At 34.4% G+C, this 22,829-nt stretch overlaps 2 protein-coding genes and 1 long non-coding RNA gene across 3 annotated transcripts; 1 reads left to right on the forward strand and 2 right to left on the reverse strand.

Annotated features, from left to right (window-relative positions):
- The first annotated feature begins 281 nt into the window (after window positions 1–281).
- On the forward strand, window positions 282–5,370 carry LOC110738772. The gene is made up of 5 exons (XM_021919203.1): window positions 282–538; window positions 1,059–2,078; window positions 2,435–2,746; window positions 3,216–3,307; window positions 4,170–5,370. Exons 2-5 carry the CDS (start codon window positions 1,107–1,109, stop codon window positions 5,065–5,067), a joined length of 2,274 nt encoding a protein of 757 aa, XP_021774895.1. The 5' UTR covers window positions 282–538; window positions 1,059–1,106; the 3' UTR covers window positions 5,068–5,370.
- Window positions 5,371–9,156: 3,786 nt separating this feature from the next.
- On the reverse strand, window positions 9,157–12,217 carry LOC110738774. The gene is made up of 5 exons (XR_002514661.1): window positions 11,768–12,217; window positions 11,407–11,489; window positions 11,235–11,296; window positions 10,818–11,062; window positions 9,157–10,638 (listed from the first exon to the last, which is right to left on the reverse strand). It is a non-coding gene; the product is annotated as an uncharacterized LOC110738774 (long non-coding RNA).
- Window positions 12,218–13,835: 1,618 nt separating this feature from the next.
- On the reverse strand, window positions 13,836–17,104 carry LOC110738773. Its single transcript, XM_021919204.1, has 4 exons — window positions 15,256–17,104; window positions 15,051–15,116; window positions 14,913–14,953; window positions 13,836–14,771 (listed from the first exon to the last, which is right to left on the reverse strand). The coding sequence occupies exons 1-4, from the start codon at window positions 16,291–16,293 to the stop codon at window positions 13,961–13,963; spliced, it is 1,956 nt and encodes a 651-aa protein (XP_021774896.1). The 5' UTR covers window positions 16,294–17,104; the 3' UTR covers window positions 13,836–13,960.
- Window positions 17,105–22,829: the final 5,725 nt, after the last annotated feature.

A 22,829-nucleotide genomic window follows, 5' to 3' on the forward strand; every position in this document is an offset into this window, starting at 1 on the left:
ATACCAAATTAAATTCAGATTCCTCTGGTGTAAAAATAAAAATTAATGCTGCAAAATATTTCAGAAGTGTTCATAAAGTTTTCCTGCTTCATTACTCAGTAAGCTTCTTCTGCCTCATTGGCTTGCAGGTGCAAAAAAAAGGACCCTCATTTCTGTAATTTTGTGGGCCAAAAAACTTAATTTTTTTTTGTGATCTTACAATTTTTATGTCTTCTTCTGAGTTTGTAGTTCTCAACCCCCTTTTCTCTATTTCTCTCTCTAAATCTCTTATCTTTCTCTCTCTAAATTTTTTGCATTCAAACCCCACTTTCTTCTTCTTCTTCTTCCTTCAATCTTCCTTTTTCTCTGTTGAAAAAAAATCCCAGGAATCAGAAGTTTCTGTCACCATCTTATTTATTAGCTACTGTAAGAAGTTTGCTATTTAAGTTAAATATACAATAAAATTCTGGGTGTTGAGAAAATCACATGACTTGAGTGACTCTTAAGCTTCTTGCCAACCTTCACAGTTTTCATCTGGGTTCTTGGGCTTTGTAATTTGGTGAGTAATTTTTTAATTTCTGGGATTATTGCATTTTTATGGTTGGATAAATAGAAGCTTTTTTTAGTTGAGTTTTTGTGATTGATCTTTGTTATGTTATTTTTGTGGTGTTTTTGTAAATGGGTTTTTGTTGAATTGTCAATTTCCTGTGAATTTGGACCTCAAGATCCACTTTTCAATCTGGGTTATTGAGCTTTTTTTTTCAACTTTTCTTGATTTTTTTTCCATTGAATTTTATTGGCAATTGTGTTATGTTATGTCTATCTAAGATGTCAGAAAGCTGCTTTAACCACTGCCAGTTCACATGTTAAGTAATTTTTGGATCATATCAATAGAGAAATTAATGGAATAGGAAAATTATTATTGTTAATTGACCCATTAGAGATAGAATCTTGGTTAATGTAGACTTTGGCATTGTTGTTGTAGTAGATGTATGTTTCTTTTGTTTAGTTATGTTTATTAATGAATATCAACTAATTTCTGGTGTTAATTGTGTTTTTTTGTTCAATTGATTTTTTAGATAGTTTGTGGGGTTTTGTTGGAGTGATGCACATTGAAGGTTACAGCAATGGCTACTTTAGTACCTGGGATTTTGTTAAAGCTTTTACAGCATATGAACACAGATGTTAAAGTTGCTGGTGAACATAGGTCCTCTCTATTGCAAGTTGTGAGCATTGTTCCTGCATTAGCAGGTGGTGATTTGTTTCAAAACCAAGGGTTTTATTTGAAGGTTTCGGATTCGTCTCATGCTACTTATGTTGCACTTCCTGATGAACATGATGATCTAATTCTTAGTGATAAGATTCAATTGGGTCAATACATTCATGTTGATAGGCTTGAGGCTGCCTCCCCGGTCCCTATTCTTCGAGGCGTGAGGCTGGTTCCCGGGAGGCATCCTTGTGTCGGTACCCCGGAAGATATTGTAGCTACTCATTCTTTAGGGTTCTTAAATAATTCTTCTCCAGGGTCAAAAACTAGTGACAAATCGAAATCTGCTGCAAAGTCATTGTTTGGCAGTAAAGAGAAGGCTCCTCCTTCTAAATTGAATAGTTTTGGAAAAGATGAGAAGGTAGATAAGAAATCGTCAATTGTTCGATCAAACTCTATATCATCGAAAACCTCTGTGAGTTCTGTGGATAGGAAAGAGGCTTTGGGAAGGTTAAAGACTTCGGGTTCTCAGTCTATACCGTCATCACCTACTAGTTGTTATTCGCTTCCTACTTCATTTGAGAAGTTTTCGAGTGGTGTCAAGCACCAGGCAAAGATCAAGAGTGATAGAGGGACTCCTAAGCTGGGTTTAATGGAGAAGGTATCTGCCAAATTAGGACTGGCGGAGAAGTCCAGTTCTGCTCGTGCAGCGAGTCCTGTGACTAAGAGGCAGCCTTCTGTGTCTACACCGAAGAAACTGGCTCATGTAATTGATATGGGACCGAAAGCATTGAGGAGGAGTTGGGAAGGAAGCATGGAGACAAAGAGTAGAGATAACTTGAAAATAAAAACTGGGAAGCCTGATGCGAGCCCTGCAGCTCGTTGTACTTCTGTAAGTGCTTTTGTTTATCTTCTTTGGTTTCTGCAGTATTTATTTTCATCAGCATTGAAGTTGTTTGAAAATGTCGAGACACTAGACTATTCTTGTCCAATTTGTTCCCTGCCTTTTGGGCCAAGGATGAGTGATGGGTTATACATTCTTAACAATCTACTCTGATTAGTTGTAAAAACTGCATTTATACAGCTTTGATATATGTTCTATGTTATTCTCAATGGTTAAACATGAATTTTGTTCAGAGTTCTACCATGTGCTTAAATATACAACCAATATGTTGTTTGTAGACTGCATTTATGGCATTTAAAGTCTGATTAATGTTAGTGGGCAATAATTTGCTCATATTTGTTCAGGTGCCTAAGAAAAATCCATCAGATGAGCGGTCATCAGCCAAAGCAGAGATTAAAGTCCAAAAATCCTCGAAACTATCAAAGGTGGAAGCTAAAGATCAAACACCTGTGAGAACTTTGGTTTCTAATGGAGCAATTGAAGATCTTGATAGATCAAGCAAACCGAGAAATTCTATTGGGAGGAAATCAGTGGATAATAATGCTAGCAATGGGTTTCCAAACAATTTGGTGAAGGTCTCTGCCGGTAGTAGGAAATTGATAGATGCTAGTGTCCTGTGGTCATCTCTTCCTTCCTCTGTCACGAAGCTCGGAAAGGTATTTCCTTTGCAGTTGTCTGGTTTGCAAATGATCAGATTCATCTCATAGCATTATTTTTCATTACATTACAGAATATGATACGGTTTTAGTGATTGTTTGGCTCTCATTGATACATTAGGAAGTTGGGAGAAACATTTTTTGAGTTTGATAGCTTAAATGATAAGAACACAAGTTATACAACATTATAACTTGTGAAATTCTACTAAACACAACATGGCCAAAGTTGCTTACCTAGTCACCCAAGCAGGACTAACTTTCGACAAAAAGCTTTTCTTGCTGTCAACCTAATGGTTTTATATGAAACGCCCTGCATGCAACCAAATGACCGCTCAATATAATGTTATTGATGCAGCTTATACTTAAAGTTGGATTATTATATAAGTTTCAGCATATCTATATATGAACCTTCAATTTAGATCAGAGCCATTATAATGTTTTAAAGTTTTTTTTGATATGTTTCCTTCAGGAAGTTCTGAAGCTTAGAGATTCAGCACAAATGGCTGCGATAGAGGCAATGCAAGAAGCTTCAGCCGCAGAGAGTATACTTCGTTGCTTAAGGTATTTTTATCTATAAATTATTATGGTGGTACCTTATTATCCTGTATTTCTGTTATATCTGGATTATCCTTACATGCGAGGGATATCTGTCATTCTGTTGATTGTAGTGTTTTTCTTTTGGTGATAAGCTGTGTTTGTTGACAGAGACTAATTAGTATCAAGTTAAGCTTGACCTAGTGGTAAGTATTGCACCTTCCAATCTTGAGGTTGGGATCCTTTACCCTTACCCCCAACTCCTAAAAACCTAGCCCGTTAACCCAAGCTAGGTTGACCTGTACAAGGTTATGGCCTGGTAGGGCTGTTTTTAGTCTTCTTACCAACCAGAATATATGTAATATGGAAATACTGTAGACATATTAGGAGGCCAATTGACCTGATGATCAATAGTAAAGCTACATTACTCGGACTCGAGTACAGTTGTCAAGACCCTTTTGTATGCATTGAGTCCCAAGTGTCAAAACGTGCATTGCAATAGATAATATTGATTCTTATGTGCTATTTGTATAAGTAGCACATATTAGATTTAGTTTACATTGTCAATAGCACTGCCTTTGTGACAGGGTGTCAGTCATGTGAGAATTAGATGTAGATTGAGTACATTAGCTCAGGCTGATGGGTGTCTCAATAGAGAGTAACGTGCTGGTTCTGGGGTTGAGTTGCTCACACATCCCAAGCCGCTAAAAGAAGACAGTAGTTTTCCCTTTGATTGTGGTTGTCTTTAATTTTTCACCTAGTACACAACATGATGTTCAAACTTAGATATTGTATTACACTATAAATGGATATAATTGTTCGCTTTGTGGTCTACATTTGTACTCTGGTAATTTTGCTTAACTAATTCCTTGTTTCTTCCCGATTGTAGCAAGTACTCCGATTTAAGCTCATCTGCCAAAGAAGATGACCCACAGCCAGCAGTGGAGCAATTCTTGACTCTACACTCAACTTTAAAGAGTGCCCTTCTCACAGTCAATTCCCTGTCTAAAAATACTCTAATTGGCTCATCCCCAGATAGTCAAGAAACCTTGTCTGAAGAAACACAAAAAGTAATGTCAGAAAGGAGAAAGCAGGCGGCTTCTTGGGTTAATGCTGCCCTAGCCACAGATCTATCACCATTCTCTGTATATAGTGATCGACCAACATTAACATCGCTTCCAATATCCTCCCAACCTCAGAATCCCAAACAAAATTCTGGAAATCAAGCCTTTATAGTTCTTGAAAATGCAAGCAAGAATGCGTCTCCGAAGCCTGTATCTAAACCTCGCTTATCAGTTAGCTCTAAGACATCTTCTCCTGGGACTCCACGTCGAGCTAGTGACCAGCTGTTAATTAGCCAAAAGGCTCGTGCCCCACCGCCTCCTCCAGAGTGGGACCGAGGAAACGGGCTTGATGAGTACGTGGATTTGGCTGAGAAACTTCAGTCTGAGTCACAGAATTGGTTCTTGGGGTTTGTGGAGCGTTTTTTGGATGCTGATGTGGACTCTTCTTCATTGTCAGACAATGGTCAAATTGCTGGCATGCTTACTCAGCTGAAGAGTGTCAATGATTGGTTGGATGAGATAGGTGGAGGCTCAGCCAAGGACGAGGAGCAGGAAGAAGAGGAAGAAGACGTGGCTCGTGTATCAGGTGAAACAATTGATAGGTTGAGAAAGAAGATATATGAATATCTTCTAACACATGTCGAGTCAGCTGCTGCTGCACTTGGGGGTGGTTCACAAACACTCCCACCTGTTCGAACCACAGAAACTAAAGGCAGAAGATAACCATTTTTTTTTCTTCAGATTTGGTTGGAACAAAGCTCCCAAGTCAGCTAAGATGCAGAAATACTGATATAATTGCTCCCCTAGCCGTCTTTAATGTGCAGAAATTTTCCCTTCTTTTTTCTGTATAGTAATCACCCCTTTGAAAATCAAGGTATACATGAAGTTTGCGGTCATCTATGGTGTTGAAACGGGTAGTTTAGGTCAGGTTTACGGCTTCTATGGGCTTTATTTTGTGGAATTTGTATGCCCATTGTACACTGAAAATAGTTTCAAGGAGAAAATTAGAAAGCTTGTTTCTCCAAATGCAAGCCTCTCCTGTACTGGTTCTGCTAGTAATTTGGTAGATTGTTAGAATTTCATTTTAGATTGCAGAAAGAGTGCATATATTGAATTGATTGGATATATATTAATTTTATAAATGAATATTCTCCAAATTACAAGCAATCTTGTGTTTAATTTTGCTATGTCATTGTGCTCATAAAGAACACTGATCGGGATTCCATTCTAGATTTTGTGTTTTTTTTCTAAGATTCTGTTAACTAAACTAGTTGATATTCATATTTCTGTGTCAATATGTAATGTTCCGGAAATCTGACCACCAGCCAATAATTCAACTTGAAGAATTTTCAAAGTGCAAGTGGTCCAAGACTAAGAATGTGATCAACTCTTTACAGTGGTCCATGAGATATGCTGTAAAATGCAATCTTCTAGCCTGTTTGCACCTTCTTTTAAGGGAGATTTCTCCTTGGACCAACTTGGGTTTTCAATGAATGAATTAGATGGGGTACTTTGAAAGAATCCTTGTTGTTTCGTACACATTTCAATGTATCCTAATTTCATCTCTTTAAAGATAATAAATTCTGAACTTAGTTGGAAACTTGTTTATCTTCAAGGGATTTTGTAATACGAAGTACTCTATTAGGCTATTAGCCCCTCATTTGACATTTCTAGCAAAGTAGCAAAAGCTTTAAATCTTTTGGAAAAGTCGGGGCCTATTTCGATTTACTGAAAACAACTGAACTGAACTAATTGGGGTTGAAGTGAATAGAGCTGAAATGAATTATTTATGAGAGAAGGAAATTAGGAACTGAATTGAGCTGAAATGAATTATTTATGAGAGAAGGAAATTAGGAACTGAATTGAAATTAAGTTGAACAGATTAGGTCCTAACTCTTTCTATATACGGTTGTATCAATTAAATATGTACGAGTATTCTTATTTTATTTTTCACCAAAAAAAAAAAAAAAAATACTTATTTTATTTAAGTGAAAAAAAACAATTTTAACTTATCAAAATATTTATGATTATTCTTGTTTAACATATTTAAATCAATCTATACAATATTCCTGAAGTTTACATTGATGATAACTATTTCAAACCAAATATTATATTATTTTTGTTTTCAACAAATTCATCTATTCAAGACTTCCTATTGCGAAGTATTATTCATTACTTCAAAGATAGATGGACTTTTAATTACCCAAACAAAACACTCACAAAATCAAAAGAAGAGAGTAGGCACTGTTGGTAAAATGTCACGAATTCACTTCCAATATCTTGTACCATTTCTGCTAATATTATGTGGACTATTTTATGAGAAAAAACCAACACCACAAACCCCAAATTAGTATCACTAGCTAGAATTATTCGGAGTTACTAAATTCTATACTTGAAACAATTAATCTTCACAAAACTCCCCAATAGAAACTTTCCCATCATTGAGCAATATAAGATGAAGACTAGAATAGTAGATAATCAGGACTTGATGTTGCCAGCACAAAGTTTCACATTACACAATCTCCAGTCAAAAGCTAGACAAATGTATTTAGGTAAGTTTTTAAGACAGCTACCATTAAGTCAAAATTACACAATGACGAGCAAATAACCTAACCATCCATCAACTTAATCTAGAAAACGAGGTGCAACTGCTGCACAGATCGAGGTCCTGCACTCCTGCTTATACTTGGGTTCAGCATCTTCTCCAACATCACATCACTGCACTTATCATTAAACGTTAAAGCCAGCATATATTCAAAACTTGTTTTCTGGTAATGAAATTGAAAGATTAGATTATTTTGTTGGACAACATTACCTTGAGCTTGTTGATTTCCGAAGCCATATACTTCAAATCATGTTTAGTGAATTCCTTTGGGCATTGATGTTTGTTAAATTTCTTTGTCCACTCAGCTAACACTTTGTCAAGATTCAGATTGCAAAGAACAGACAATGAATATCGAAGAGATGATATTCGAGTAATACCACACTGAGTCGCAAGGGAAATATAGTCTTCCTAGATAAATCGAAGTAAGACTAGTATTTGGTATGCCGCTTTAGTACACAAAGGGGGGCAATCTGGCAAGGCCATGAGGTTGTGATTTTAGACTAAAAGGATTTGACAATGATTGAGTATATATCTTGGGTCGATCATCCAAAAGAATAGTAACATTGATCAAGACGTGGCCCACATGATTAACTCAGGGTGACTCAATGTAGGGGTTTAGGTACTCTAAGCGGAATTCCACTAATCATAATAATACGCACCTAAAACAGGATCACATGTATAACGCATAAAAATCACATGCATAATTCTACCTTTAAAGCATCATTTCCACATTGCGATTGACTATCAATTAGGGAGAGAATATAGCCCCTAACGCTACTCCTCTACTTAGTTCATGAGATTCGATTAAACGTCCACTAATGTTATATATTGGTCGAATGATTGAGGAAACACCACGATCACCACCTTTGTGGACGACCGACACCGCCACAAACCACCACCAGCGCAACGAGAGAGGCGGACGTGAGAGAGGGAATGAGTGAGGGGTTTGCTTCGTGTTTGCTAATTAGGGTTTGTTGATCAAATGATTCACATCAGCTGTTATATCAAACCCTAGACACCTAGTCTATTTATAATCATATTAGATCTAGACTAGGTAGGAAAACCCAAACCCACTAAAACTCCTCCAATGGCCAACCACCTGGAGGGAAAGACAATTTTTAATAGCTGGACTCGAGCCCAAACAACTGTCCATCGTTGAGAAATGAACAGTTACTATAACATAAATGAACATTTATTAACTTGACATATTTTACAATAATTCTGTATTTTTTTTAATAGCAATAATTTTGTATTTAATTTCTGAATAATTAAATGTCCATTTTTATGCAGATTTTCATTCTTATAAATAAATAGTCATTTCATGCAGTATGATGTCCAGACTTATAAAATAACTGTTCATTTTCTTTTTAAATTAATACAAATTTTTGTGTTTGTTCAGTTGTATAAATTATTCATATTTATAGTATAGGACGTTCAATTAACATTAGCATTAATATATTAGACATTAACATTTTGTTCATTATTAAGAAAAACATATTGTTGATTTATTTAATTGGTATTAAATCATATACTTCAGTGAACTGCAAGATATCCATTCAAGAGAATTGAACAAATCAAAGTATTTCACTTAATAGAAAAAATGTTGATGAAACAACAACATTATATGTTCATTTTTATTTACAACTAAAATATTCAATAATATAATATTAGATCTACAGTATTTTTTTTTTCATAGTCTCTTTATTTTATTTTTATATTATAAATGTTCAAATTTATATATTGCAATGTTCATATATAAATGTTCATTTTTTTTTCTAGTAAATGTTCATTTGTGTTGGCGCGATTTTAGGTAAAAATTTACGAGGGAGAGGCGCATTATGGGCTTTTTCCTCTTACGTTCAATCTAGCCCCTTTGTGTGACATTGTCGTAGTATCCATTCAATTTGGGCTTTGGCCTATTAGACTAGTTCAAAGATCATTAATTAGTACCTCTAACTATGATATTATAACGACGACCCAAAAGAACAAACTTAATTATCTCCATATAATTACATCCATTATATCAATATATATATTAAAACTCAATGGCAAGGATTGTAATCCTGCCATGTGTCGCTAATCTCGCTAATCTCAATATATATATTTAAACTTGCAAACCGAAATAATTTTGGTTAATTTCTATAGATTTGTGATTTTTTAAATAAATTTATAAATTAACAACTTAATAAGATCCAAGCAAAAATTTGCCTAACAATAGTCTCAAAATTAATCTTTACATGCAAATTACATAAACAACATTGAATAATTAGGTCAAATTTTAGATCCATCGACCATTACCCAGAAAAATACAATACATAACCTATAACAAAAAATATGAAATTAAATTGTAAATATAGCATAAAATAACTTAAATTTCCAACTTTAACTAAGCATTTCACCTTCTATTTCTTCCCCTACTATTTGCTTCTTGGTGGAATCCTAGTGGATGACCATCTCAAGGTACTTGTAGATGACGACGAGTCATGAAATGGCTGTAGCGCGGTTGTCGTGGATTCTTTAGTCAATATTGTGGACAAAGAAAAAGAAAGCGAAGAAACAAGGAAGCTAAGTTGTATTTTTTTTATTTATTTATTTTATTTTTTTTTTTTTTTTTGACAAGCAAACAAGCAGAGAGCTTTTATTAACTACTCGAAGGGCTTAAATCAGCCAAGACAAAGTTCATAATACTATGAGGAACTTCGAAACATGGCTGAACAATTTGAGGCAATCTGTTTCAACACAAAGCTTTGTGAAACCAAATTCAATAGCAATGAGCAAGCATTGTCTCATGGCAAGAGCTTCAGCAATGTCAGGCTCGAACTTCCCTCCCAATTGAAGACAAGTAGAGGCAACTACATCCCCAACCTCGTCTCGCATAACTCCACCAAGTCTCGCATACTATGATCAGGGAATGCCGAGCTGCCACAGCCTCTTTGATAGCCCTCCACGCGAAGAGTTTGATCTTTGGTGGCACATCAGCGTACCATACAACATTCCAATCAAAATTGCAGCTTGGTTAGAGGTGGTGGCCTTGTTATTTTTTTGCTCCATGGTAATCAGATTATAAGCACTTCTTACAGAGTAGCGCCCATCATTAGTAAAGTGCCACATCCAAGCATCCAGCCTATTATAGAGAGGGTTAGGTAAACTGCAGATTTCAGTTACCTCAACTGTGGAAAAATACTCCTTCAGAACTTGAGTATTCCATGAGTTGTTCAGCCAGAGGTCTCAAACAAATATTGGTGCCCCTTCTCCCACATTCTGCCTCGGTATCACTTTAAAGTCTGGGAGGTTTGGATCCACGGATCTTTCCAAATTTGGATGGTAGAGCCATTTCCCACTGTTTTTCGAACACCCTTCCTAAGCAAATCCCGAGCTCCTAAAATCAACCTCCATGTATAACTCGCGTTCGGGCCAACTTTAGCATAAAAAAGGTTCGAGTGAGGGAAATATTTTCCTTTTAACACTTTCGCCACCAAAGAGTTCTCATTTGTCGAAATCCGCCAAGCTTGTTTAGCTAACAACGCCATATTGAACTTCTTCATATTTCTGAAACCGAGGCCCCCTCCTTTTTTTGGCGTGTACAACTTGTCCCATGCAACCCAGCACAGTCTTTTCTCCTCCCCCTTTTTGGCGTGTACAACTTGTATTATAGGATGGAATGAAAAACCATTCCCATTGGAGATACCCTGGAACAAAGAGTGGGCTCATACAATCAATAAAAATATCAAAGGGTTTCCTCGTACACTCGATAAAAGAGCAAAGTGTTGGCTCGTAAATGATTTATGAAAAGGACAAACATACAACATATGTAGATTTTTCTGAGACCAATTTAGTTCGGAGATCAGAAGCCAAATGGCTAACTCACCTAGCAATAAATAGGTAATCATGGTAGGCTCTGCTAACCATCAGTTTGTAGTCCTGATTTAGCTCACGTGATGAACTGAAGCTTCCATCGCTTCGATTATTTTTTATCAGCAAGAGCTGGAGGATCTCGATTCACAATTTCAAACCCTGATAGTTTGACCTTGCGTTTATTAGCTATATCAATAGCAGACTGATGGATCTTATCAACCATGATGTTTCTTCTCGTTTCATTAATGTCGTGTGTGTCTGTAAGATAGCAGATAAATATTTTTTTTTTTGCGATTTTATTTTGTCTAATGAGAAGCTTATGGTTAAACCTCTCCAATAGTCCAACCACAAGAACAGGGCAAAAAGGATAAAGATTAAGGACAGTGCAGAATTTAGATCTTCATGCTGAACAATAAAAATCTGAACATACCTATCTCACATATGCTTTGCTTGGGATGCTGTTGACAGCTCTAGGATGCAGGTCAAGAATACCTAGCAGAAACAATAGGAAACGATCATTAAAATGACTAAAGAGAAGATAATTTGCTCTGCTTCTTTTTAAAAGATTACGGGAAATATTACTGAAATCATTCATGTCTTACCAACAGTGTCAATGGTCCCAGATTCTAAAACATGCTTTTCAAAAGCCAATGGTAACTCCGCAGCAGCTAATCCTGCATCATTTCTGCAGAAGAAAAATGATACTGACAGTAACTAAACAATTTATTTTATAAGCATGGACAACCCAGAAGGAAATGACATGAGGGAATAATTTTACAACTTTGAATGAAGAAATTAATTAATGTAACAACATACAATGAACTTCAATCAGGAAAAGGCTAAAACATATATTATATACTGCTGACAATCAGTGTACATCTAGGATGTTAACATTGGATAGACAGCTATTCACTGACTGGGTAAATCTACAGCATGCATACCAAAATCATTAAGCATTTTCACCTGTTTGGCATCAGGGCAGCAGCTGCATGACCTCCATCCCCTTCAGAGTCCACTTTGATGCTAGTAGGAGCAGCAATGGCAGTAACGACACCAATTGGAAAACCCATAAAATAAGAATTTTAAAAAAATTTAGAAAAGCAGGAGCAACACATTTCCAGTTCTGTGAGGGCATCAAAGTTATACAAGAAAAGGTGCGCCTTCAGCTTCCAAAATAGGCCCTTTTTTCTATGTGCAACTCCACAAATCCAGAGTAAGCTCCATAATTCATATGCACACTAGACAGGTCATCTTTATCTCTGGCATATCCAGCAGATTTTGCAGCATCTAGAAAAGATACAATTTGACTATCAAATGTATTCTTAAGAGCTTTTTCCAAGGGTTTCACTTCCAGCTATCAAACGGCTGCATTTTTAAAACAGTACTCAAGGTTAGAACCTCACAAGTATCTTCCTCCCACAATGAAACCAAAAAAAAAAAGGCCATTATGAAAAAGTAGTGATGGAAAATTTAGCCATGCCTTCCTACGCAGCTGATACCAAACCTAGTAGGCTCTTCTGATGTGAACATTATTACTTCCAATGACCTTTTTGGCTTAAATCCAGCCTCGTAAATCAATGCTTAGAATGTCCTGAATAGATACTGGCTGCTAAATAGTGCTAATATATGATAACTTGAAATGATGAAAGTATAGGAAAAAGAAAAGAAGAATCCAGATATATATTCACAGAAAGAAACAGGAATAAAACCTTTTTTTTTTTTTGACACAGGAGTAAAACTTAATGAAGTAGCTAATTGTCGTTTGCCAACTGATTGTCAGCATTGTTAAAGAATAACAAAATGCCTAGCAAATTTGATGTAATATAACATTGACCTTTATTTAGCATGAGTAGGGCATACTTAGAATACATTTCCAAGCTATGTGAAACTCATGCTTTATAATCCTACGATTCTGTGTATTTACCTAAACTGGTTTGAATAGTTACACACTTACACCTGAAGTCAATATCTGACAAGCGAAACTTACTTCTTCAGCACATTAATGTCTTCTATTGCACCTAAGACACCAACAACTCCATCATACTTTCTAGAATACAGAATTGCATCAATGTGAGAACCAGTTCCAACAGCAGCACAGGCAGTATGCTACAGATGGCTGAATGCGCGTTGTAGTAGCTTCTACAAGGATTTGTAATATATTCTGGCCATGAAATATTGGCCATGGACAATTAGGCAGCAATTTACATGCTCCACATTGAGTCACAACAGACCATAGAGCATAGAAATAATGTTGACCATGGGCTACAATTTACATTTAATTCAAACAAAGGGTTAGGATCATATGACAAAGCATTACCTTTGAGGTTTATATAAAAAAGTTTGAGGGGACATCTCAACTTTGAAAATAGGTTAGGAACAAGGAGGAAACACAGAGAAAACAGCGGAAAATTGCACATTCCCTGTCTAAAAGGAAGAAAACATCATTCTTCATTAACCCCCACATTAACAACCTCAAAAAAATTCTTTCGGTGGAAAGAGGGGGTAGAGGGATGTTCCCATCCAAAGATTGAGTCAAGGTGCTAGTCACAGACCATAAAATTAGAAAAAGATTCAACAACTTACCATTGACTAAATATGTTAACAATTGTATCCACCTGACCGAAAGGCCAGCAAGTCCCATCAAGTTCTTGATATACCTGGAGAGAGAATACACTATATTACTATTTACAATAACTGGATGCTCAAGAGTATATATGTAATAAATCAAGAGAAAATATTAGGTAATATAAATATCAGTCCTTGATGGTAGGAAGGCAGAGATTACAAGATTTCCAACAAGCAATTTGCACCTTCACCAGTTACATGAGAAGAATCAAATTTGAGCATATGGCTAGTAACAGGCTGTCAGGCTAGAATTCTAAAGAATGTCTAATGCAACAGTTGCATATATAAACTCCAACACACATCTCTGGGGTAAAGTACCATTCAAACAAAATAGTAAGTTTCTGAAAACAAAATTGATTTAAACTAAGAGAAAAATTCCACACATTAATTAAAACAGGCATACTTATTTTAACACAGAAACTGAGCTATAATATTAAGTGGCTCCAGCCGAAGGTGAAAGTATCTTACAAAAGCCCAACGGCAGCGTCATAGATAAATAAATACAAAATAAGCTAAACCAGAAACAGACATTTAATTACTACTAACTTCACCCCATTTCACATTAATATTGATAGAATAATCATCTCCCTCTATTGTCATGGAATCACTTGATGCCCCGATTTGGAATTCAGTAGAGGACGACAAGACTTTGTCAGAATTTCCATTCCATAAATTTGCTTCAATCACCAGAGAGGATTTTAGTGGAACAACAACCACTGACCTAGATAAGGCTATCATCCCACTATTCCCTATTTGTGTCGAATCTTCTTGATTCCTCTGAAAAAGCACAACCCGATAGTAATCTTTTTTGTAGCGGGATGTATAGTCATAATTGTTGTATTCAGCGATAAGACTTCCATACACCTTTGGATGAAGATCGACATGCCCATTCTTCGATATATATGAGACACCAATATTTGCTTGTACAGCTTCTGAAAAGACACTGTAATGTAGAGCTACAAAACACTTATTACCAAGAACAACTGATGATAATTGATTGCCAAGGCATAGAGAGCTATAGTCACGGGATTTCCAATCCCATTCCACACAGCCTCTAATGTGGAAACGATTTTCAACATCCTTAAGATCAATTTTCATTTCTAAAGACTCACAATCATCATACACACACGAACCATCTAACACGGGTAAAGTAGTCCTATGTTCCGATAGTGTAAAAGCATGCTTTGCTTCTCTTTTGAAGACTTGGAAAGTACAAACAGGAGATGATAGTTCAATAAGGCCATAAATTTGCATAGCTTCAAAATTTTCTCGGCCTATGAAAACAGTAAATATCTCTACGACAGGAGATGCAAAAGGCATGTTCTTGTGTGCGCGCAAAAACCTAAAGAAACAAGCAAACACATAAGTGATGTTATTTAAAACCATTATCATTTCACACTCTACATAACAAGGATCCAACTTAGAAGAGAGTCAAACACATCCAACAAATTTCCATAACCAAAAACAAGGAAGAACTGCATACCAAGGGAGCCTGATGTTTGATGACTCTTCATGAACAAAAGCCTAAATACACGGAGAAATCAATATCAGATCCATGCATAAAAGTAAATAACAAAGAATAAATGACAAGCATTAAATTAGTGTGGTATAGACAATATACCTCAATCATTTGTTCATCACTCTCTCTTTTGGTAGTTTCTTGTGGAGATATTTCATCACTGAAGGACTAAAAGAGGAGGGGGGGATTCATGTTAAACTCAAATGACAGAAGAAAGTAGACAAATGATGAATTGAAAGACAAGATAAGACTCTGCTTGTCAAGAGGGAAATAACAGGGCAAAAATACGAAAAAGGGATAAAAGTACCTTGTCCCCAAGCTCGATACCAGTGCATCTTCCTTGTGGCCTAGGTGAGTGCCATCCCACACGAACAGTGATAAGCATGTCATCTACAATAAACATATCCTCAGACACCAGTCCATTTTCGACTCGCAATTCTACCGTTTCTTTAAGAATCCTACGTTCTGTTCCGAATTCTGACAAGTCCAAATCAAGAATAAAGGGCGAATACGGTGGCACACCAACCCAACCTCTAGAAAGTCTCATGCCTCTCAATCTTTTTCTCGGACCAATATCCACTCGTTCGAATTCATTAGATTGCTTTTCAAAAAGAGTATACTCTTCTAAAGCGTGGCTCCCAAAAAAATTGCCAAACCGAGCAACAATTTTACCTTTGACATTAAGATAAGGATGATTTTCTTCATCTAATTTATTGCTCTGTTTAGGAGTAAACAGAATTCTCACACGACCATAAACAGCAAACGGCATGGAAATATAACGCATCGAAAGGGCACGGGCACCAAGCTCATCATGAACATATACTAGTTTTACTTGTCCAAAGTCAGTGATATCCTCGTCACAACAAATGTGCTCAGCAAATAGTTTCTTACCTCCTGCACAAACATCTACTACAACCCTAGTATTGGGAATTGACATGCAAATGTCCAATGGTGAAGACAAACAATCTGGGCTGATGAGTGTTAAGGTGCCACTTGGTCCAAGAAGTTGAGCATTGTCACACTTACGGTTGTAGAGATCATGGACAATCTTTTCTCCAGAAGTTGTATCAAAAAATTCAGCATATATTCTACCATAAATAGTGAGTGGTGTGTTTTGATCTATTATATCAGGTAGAACTTGGACAGAAAGTACCTGAACCAAGGGTCCTGTTATAATAGATTCTCTACCATAAACCTTCTCGCGTTCCCTTCTCATATGGAGCTGTTTTACCGAACATTCAAAAATGTCTTTGCTGAAAGTTGGGTATTGCGAAGTTTCTAGTATCTTCTCCACTTCTTCCCTAGAAACATTGTTGTATTTCTCTATCAGATTCTCCAAATCCATGAGTTCCTGCAAACAAAAACGAATTTTAGGGTTGTGCAATACAATAGCATTATACTAATTATACAATAGCATTATACAATACAATATAATTATACTAATTATACAATACAATAGCATTATACAATACAATACAATACAAAAACCACCCAATTGCCCCTACAAAAGGCTCCTTACTCCCAAACATTATACTAACATTAAAGGGTTGTGCAATACAATAGCAACCAAATTTAATTCAATTATCTCAGAATTTTAGGATATTCAATTCAATTATCTCAAAATTTTAGGATATTCTATTCAATTATCTCATAATTTTAGGGATATTTGATTCAATAATCAAATTAGGCTCATAAATTTCTTTGCTTTTGGTTATGATGGTTTCATAATCTTAGAATTTAGGACAAATATTTCAGATTTTCGAACCCTAAACTTACTTAATGCACTGACAATTAAATTACTGTGAAATTGATATGATGATAACAAATACAAACAACTTATCTCAGAAGCTGCTTCAATGGAGGATACAAGAACTAGATTCAACGGAGAACGCTTCAATGGAGAACGTTGAGTGCGCTACAATGGAGAACGTTGAGGGAGCGATTCAATGGGTTGGACGCCTTCGAACCTAATTGGTATACACTAGACCCTAGTGTAGGTACCACACCCTACCACCCCCCCTCTAAACGATGTACAGTAAAAATCAAACCACCATTTATCTTTTTTTACTTTCTCTCTCCTCACCCATTTTCTGCATTTTCTCTCTCTACACCCATTTGCATCATTTTCTAATCCAAAATTTTCAACAAACTTTGCGACAAATTATCCAAAAAAGTTGTTCAACTACTACATACTTCAACATCAAGGTCGAAATTCAGAGGAGTAAGTGATTTTGCTCATATTTAATTCGAAAAAGAGTATAAACCCTAATTTTTATAATTTATTGTTGCAATTATGTTATAGGAACATTTACTATTTTTAGTTTTAAAACTAGTAATTTGAACAAGTACATTTTGAATTTTGAGTATGAAGTATTTCATTTTTTTTTATTGCAGTATGAAGGAAATAGCTTCGGAGAAGAACATCAAAAAAAATCTGGAGAAAAGTAAGCATTAATTAAATTAGTTCGTAGTGGTTTTTTTTTTTATAAAAAAATTATAAATGTTCATTTTCATTTTGATAAATGTTCATTTATATATTAGTATACAATCATTCACATGTTAATAAATTATTAATACAAATATTTATTTATATATTACTACATAGTCATTGTAAAAATCTCCTATTGTAGATCAAGAATTTTTAAAAGATATTAAAACTTATGGTATAGATGTTAACATTTCTACAATTCCGAGGTAATATATGAACATATACTGAATTATAAATGTTCAATTGTATATTTGAATCTATTTGAGTTTATATTTGACTTTATATGCCAAAATAAAAAATGTTCATTTTTATGAAATGCATAAATATTCATTCATGTGAGTTGAGAAACTGACTTATGCATACTATGAAATCTTTTGATCATATATGAAATTCATAATGTTCATTTACATACATAGTAATGTAAATCAATGTAAGTATTATACTATAATCTTAGCAATTTTTATTGAAGAACTAATAAATTATATCCGTACATTCTTCAGTTTTGTTGCAGAGCGAAGGAAACCGTTTCAGAGAAGAGAAACAAAGATTATAGTTCGCAGATATTTTTATTATTATTATTATTTCTTTTTTTTATTTTTATAAATGTTCATTTTCATTTTGTTAAATGTTCATTTATATGTTAATAGATGATAAATGTTAATTTACATATTGATAAATGTCCATTTTCAATATATATAAATGTTAATTTACCTATTGATAAATGTTCATTTTCGTTCTTATTCATGATCAACAAGTAAATGCATTAATTTTAAAATGAATATGTGCATATACTTAAAAGTTCATTTTTATACTACTAATTAAAGCACCCAATTATATCATGAATTAGTTATTTTAACAAATTTAATAAGGAATTTCAATAAGAGTGTGTGCTATGTTGTAGTTTTCATGGAAATGATTCTTACAATTACAATAAGGAGTGAGTGCTACCTTCAAAAAATTTCAATAACAAGTACAAAATTATAAATTTTATACATTTTTCATCTATAATAATGTTCCTTAATTAAATGTTCAATTATAAATAATTGTATGTTCATTTACAACTATTAATAAAATATGTTCAGTTTTGAAATATTATATGTGCAAAATGACGTCACTTGGAGAGGGGGGGGTGTAGGTAGCAGAAGCTACACCGGGGTGTAGTGAAAAATTTTCACTTCGAACCCTATTAAAAGACATGACCCGCCAGTGTTATTAGGGTTAGATCCGTCTGATAAATAAATGGATTGGGTCTTTATATGATAGTTCAATTATGGAGCACCGCGGGCCTTATAAAGGTTTAAAGTAACCCTGTTTTTAAAAGTGTTTCGACCCCGTTTAATTCACCTTAAAAATAAAAATATTCAATAAAAATAATTTCAGCTCATAAAAAAAAATTCTGTTAAGCAAAAATAATTACATTTCGGTAACAATAAATTCAGCTTAGTAAAAATTAGTAACATTAAAGAAGAAATATAACAGAGATTCGGTAAAAATAAAGTTTAGCAAAAATATTTTCATTTAAGTAAAATCAATTTCTGTTCAGTAAAAATAATTTAAATTCAGCAAAAATAATTTTAGGTCAGTAAAAATATTTTAAGTAGAGCAAAAATAATTTCAATTCAATATAGATAATTTCAATTCAGAAATAATAAGGTGAAGTGAACGGGGCCTTCGTATTAGTTTATCTTTGTACTTTCATTTCTCAAATCTATCTTCACACACCAAAGTTTGTATCAATAATTTGTAAGTTTTTTTAGTTTTTTTCTAAAAAAAAAAATTCGAAAATGGCCGAAATTACATTAAGTAAACTGAGTTTGCAACAAACGAAAAGAAAGTATGGTAACACAAGTCAATTACAAGTTATCATGTGTTAATTGTTGTTAGATGAGTTTTCCTCAAAAAAAAAAAAAAAAAAAAAAAAAAAAAAAAAAAAAAAAAAGTGGATAGGGTAACTCTTTTGTCATGGCCTTTATGGCAAATTAATTGTGTCCAGTGAACAACGCAATTGCATAGGTAGTGTTACCTCTGCGGTTTTAACATCAGCTCATAGTCACCTACATTTTATTTTGAATGCATATATACTATCAAGTGTAGAATTGTATGAGTTGGTTAGTGATCTGTGTAAAACAGTTAATTATTAGTGAATAAATTTGAAAGTGACAATTTTAATACATTTTTTTTTTGAAAAAAAAATATATCAAGGGCTATTAAATTACTAGATCAACCGAAGAAATTTCCAAGATGCGAGGCGAGATTATATCACTTCACACCCGTTGGCCAAACTCCCAAGCTTGAAAGTGAGCCAATTCGTGTGCTATATTATTACCCCTCGCTTTACAAAAGACCATGAAACACTAGTAAAATTAGAACATACCCTTGTGTCACGCTATGTTCATGGCCCAAAATACCGCTTCCACCTCTACAATCTTAGGCCTTGTTTGGTTGACATTATAAAATGGGGGAATTAAAAATTCATGGGAATTGATAAAGTGGGTAGTTGTTTGGTTGACCTAAAAAAGTAAAAATGGGGGAAGTGGGAATTCATGGGAATTTCAACTTCCCTCAAAACATGGGAAGTAAATTACCTAGCCCCCCCTTGGTAAACCACAATTCATGGGAATTTCAATTTCCCTCATTACCAACCAAACACACTTTAGAAATTCCTAGGAATTTTATTAAGGAATTAACTTCCCATGAAGTATAAATTCCTATGGGAATTAAATTCCCACATCAACCAAACAACACCTTTAGTCTCTCATATCTCACACCATTTCACAGTAAATCCTCAAAGCACCACCCCCTCACTATTCTTGCAGACTGCACCCAACCTCGTCCCCACCTCCCCCAAAACATCAGCATCAACAATAATCTTATCTACACCAGATGTCGGAGGAGACCAGTCCATCGAGACACTCTTTCCACCCCGGCCCCTCCATTCCCCATGTTATTCAACTTTTCCACCTCACGGCCCTCCTTACTAATCTTCAAAGTATACACAACTATTTGCTCAACATTCGGATTTTCACCCTTAATCACCCATTTAATTTGTTCCCGCATTAAACGCTACGACCACCCTTCTCCTTTGCCCAAATCCTCCTCTGTCCTCTGACCAAGAATTCGTGGGTCTTGGGTTAGGGATGTCGCTTTGCCAATTGAGGGGATGCATGAGCTAGCACCAGAGGTGAAGGGGGGAGGGGGTGACGGTGGCTAATAAGTTTGGAGGTGGTGGTGTGGGTGGCTGGTTGATGGTTTTGTTTTGTTTTGTTTTTTTTTTAAAAAAAAAAACTATAGTAAGTTGAAGTTAACCATTTAATAAAATAAGGTTATATAGTGACTTATAAGTGAGAAGATTCTTAACTAAGGCCCTGTTTACTTCACCTTAATTTTGCTAAACTGAATTTTTTTTTACTGAACTGAAATTATTTTTGCTGAACTTAAATAATTTTTACTGAACTGAAATGATTTATTGCTGAACTAGAATTATTTGACTGATTTTCTAATATATTTTTTCTTTATAGTTACTAAATTTTACTAAACTGAACTTATTTTTACTGAACATCATTTTTTTAAGGTGAAATGAATAGAGGTCATTTTATATAATTAAAAAAAAAGGTCACCATTTCAATGTCTCATACATACAAGATCACCATTGAGAATTAAAAAAACACACACACACACAAAATTTTGCTTCTTTAAATCTTCTTTAAATAAATAGAGGTAATTGTTTGCATAATTTAAAAACTTTAAAGGTGCTCTTTATTACTACAAACAAAAAAAAAATGACTAAACAAAACAAATGCTTCCCATGTTAATCGCAATTTCTATCTTACTCCTGGAGTACCATGCACGCGGTACTCCAGATTTATAAATTCACGTTATTTTGATTATAAGTTCTTATTATTTCAGTTTATATATATTATTTTTAAATTAACGTATGTTATTTCACCTTTTTTCTCAGTCATCTTCCTCCCCTCTCTCTTCCTCTCTCAACTACTCCAACTCAAAATCACACACTTTCTTTTCCTTTCTTCTTCCAATTTTCCGGGTTTCCTAGAAAGCAACCTCTCACTCTCTCTCTTCCTCTCACTACTCCATTTCTAAATCAAAGACATTTTATCTCTCGTCTTTTCTTCTTCCAATTTTCTGGGTTTCTTAGAAATCAATTGATTTGAAGCCATTTAAGGGTTCAAATGTGTTCATGTCAAGAAATTTAGTACCTCCTGAAGTGTTTGATTCTCGTTAAACTCAATGCTGCTAATATTATTTTGATGTGAACTTATTATTTTTTCAATTTATATACATGTTATTTTTAAATAAGTACTTGTTATTTTATGTAAAATAAAAATAGCATGAATTTTTTTTTTTTTGACAAAAGCAAAATAGCATGAATTGAGGTTGAAGTAAATAAGTAAATAACATATTGTTGTAACAAAATAACACACACATATAAGCAAAATAACATAAATTTTATGCAAAATAACTCAAACATATTGGGTAAGGATTACCATGATCCATTGTACTCCAGGAGTATATAATACTAATTGCTTTAGGAACCCTTGGTTGACTTTTAGATAAATGTACCTCTTATGCACAAAGTAGAATAGTACAATAAGTAGGTAAATAAAAATAAGAATAGTGTATCATTAATTCATTGGTAAAGCTAATAATATTAAGAGGATATCAATTAGAAATTATTACTAATACTGTTTTACTAAAAAAAAAAATTATTACTAATATGTAGTATGTGTAATTCTAAAACAAACACAATTTTGTAATTGGCATAAGTTACTTTTTTTGGGAGTGTAAAGCAAGACAACAAATAATATAAACGGGATTTGATCTCAGGTTTTGAGTATTACCCCTTTAACCAACTAAGTTAGTTGATCATTCATACTAAAAAAATTTATTAACCTTATAAAAAGTGGATAGAAATTCAAAGTGCTGGGATCTTAGTTCACAATGCACTCATTGAGATAAAGGTCAAAGTCGTTTCACTTGCTAACACCTATTTCCATCTATAAAGATCTCAAATACCTTAGCTTACAAGAGTTAATTCCTGTTTTGTAGATCTCTTCATATATGGAGTAAAATTTATTGAAATTGAATTATTTTAACCTCACATCAATAAACAACTTGAAAATCAATTTCTTATCGAGGATGTAAAGTAGTATTTGAGGAAAAAAATTTACTCAATCCACATAGAACCTTCGACTCTTTATGTAAATCAATTTATCTATGTCAATCAAACAACACTTTCAAATTTACTGGTCTACTTTTAATAAATCACTAACAATACGTTAATTTATTATTTAATCACTCTCATAATTGGCTTACACAAAGTCTTATATGTGGCTGGCTACATCTTGTGGCAGGGGTTACTTTGTTAGTGTAAT

The sequence above is a fragment of the Chenopodium quinoa genome, unplaced genomic scaffold (genome assembly GCF_001683475.1).
Source record: "Chenopodium quinoa cultivar QQ74 unplaced genomic scaffold, ASM168347v1, whole genome shotgun sequence".
In the NCBI taxonomy this organism is placed as follows: domain Eukaryota; kingdom Viridiplantae; phylum Streptophyta; class Magnoliopsida; order Caryophyllales; family Amaranthaceae; genus Chenopodium; species Chenopodium quinoa.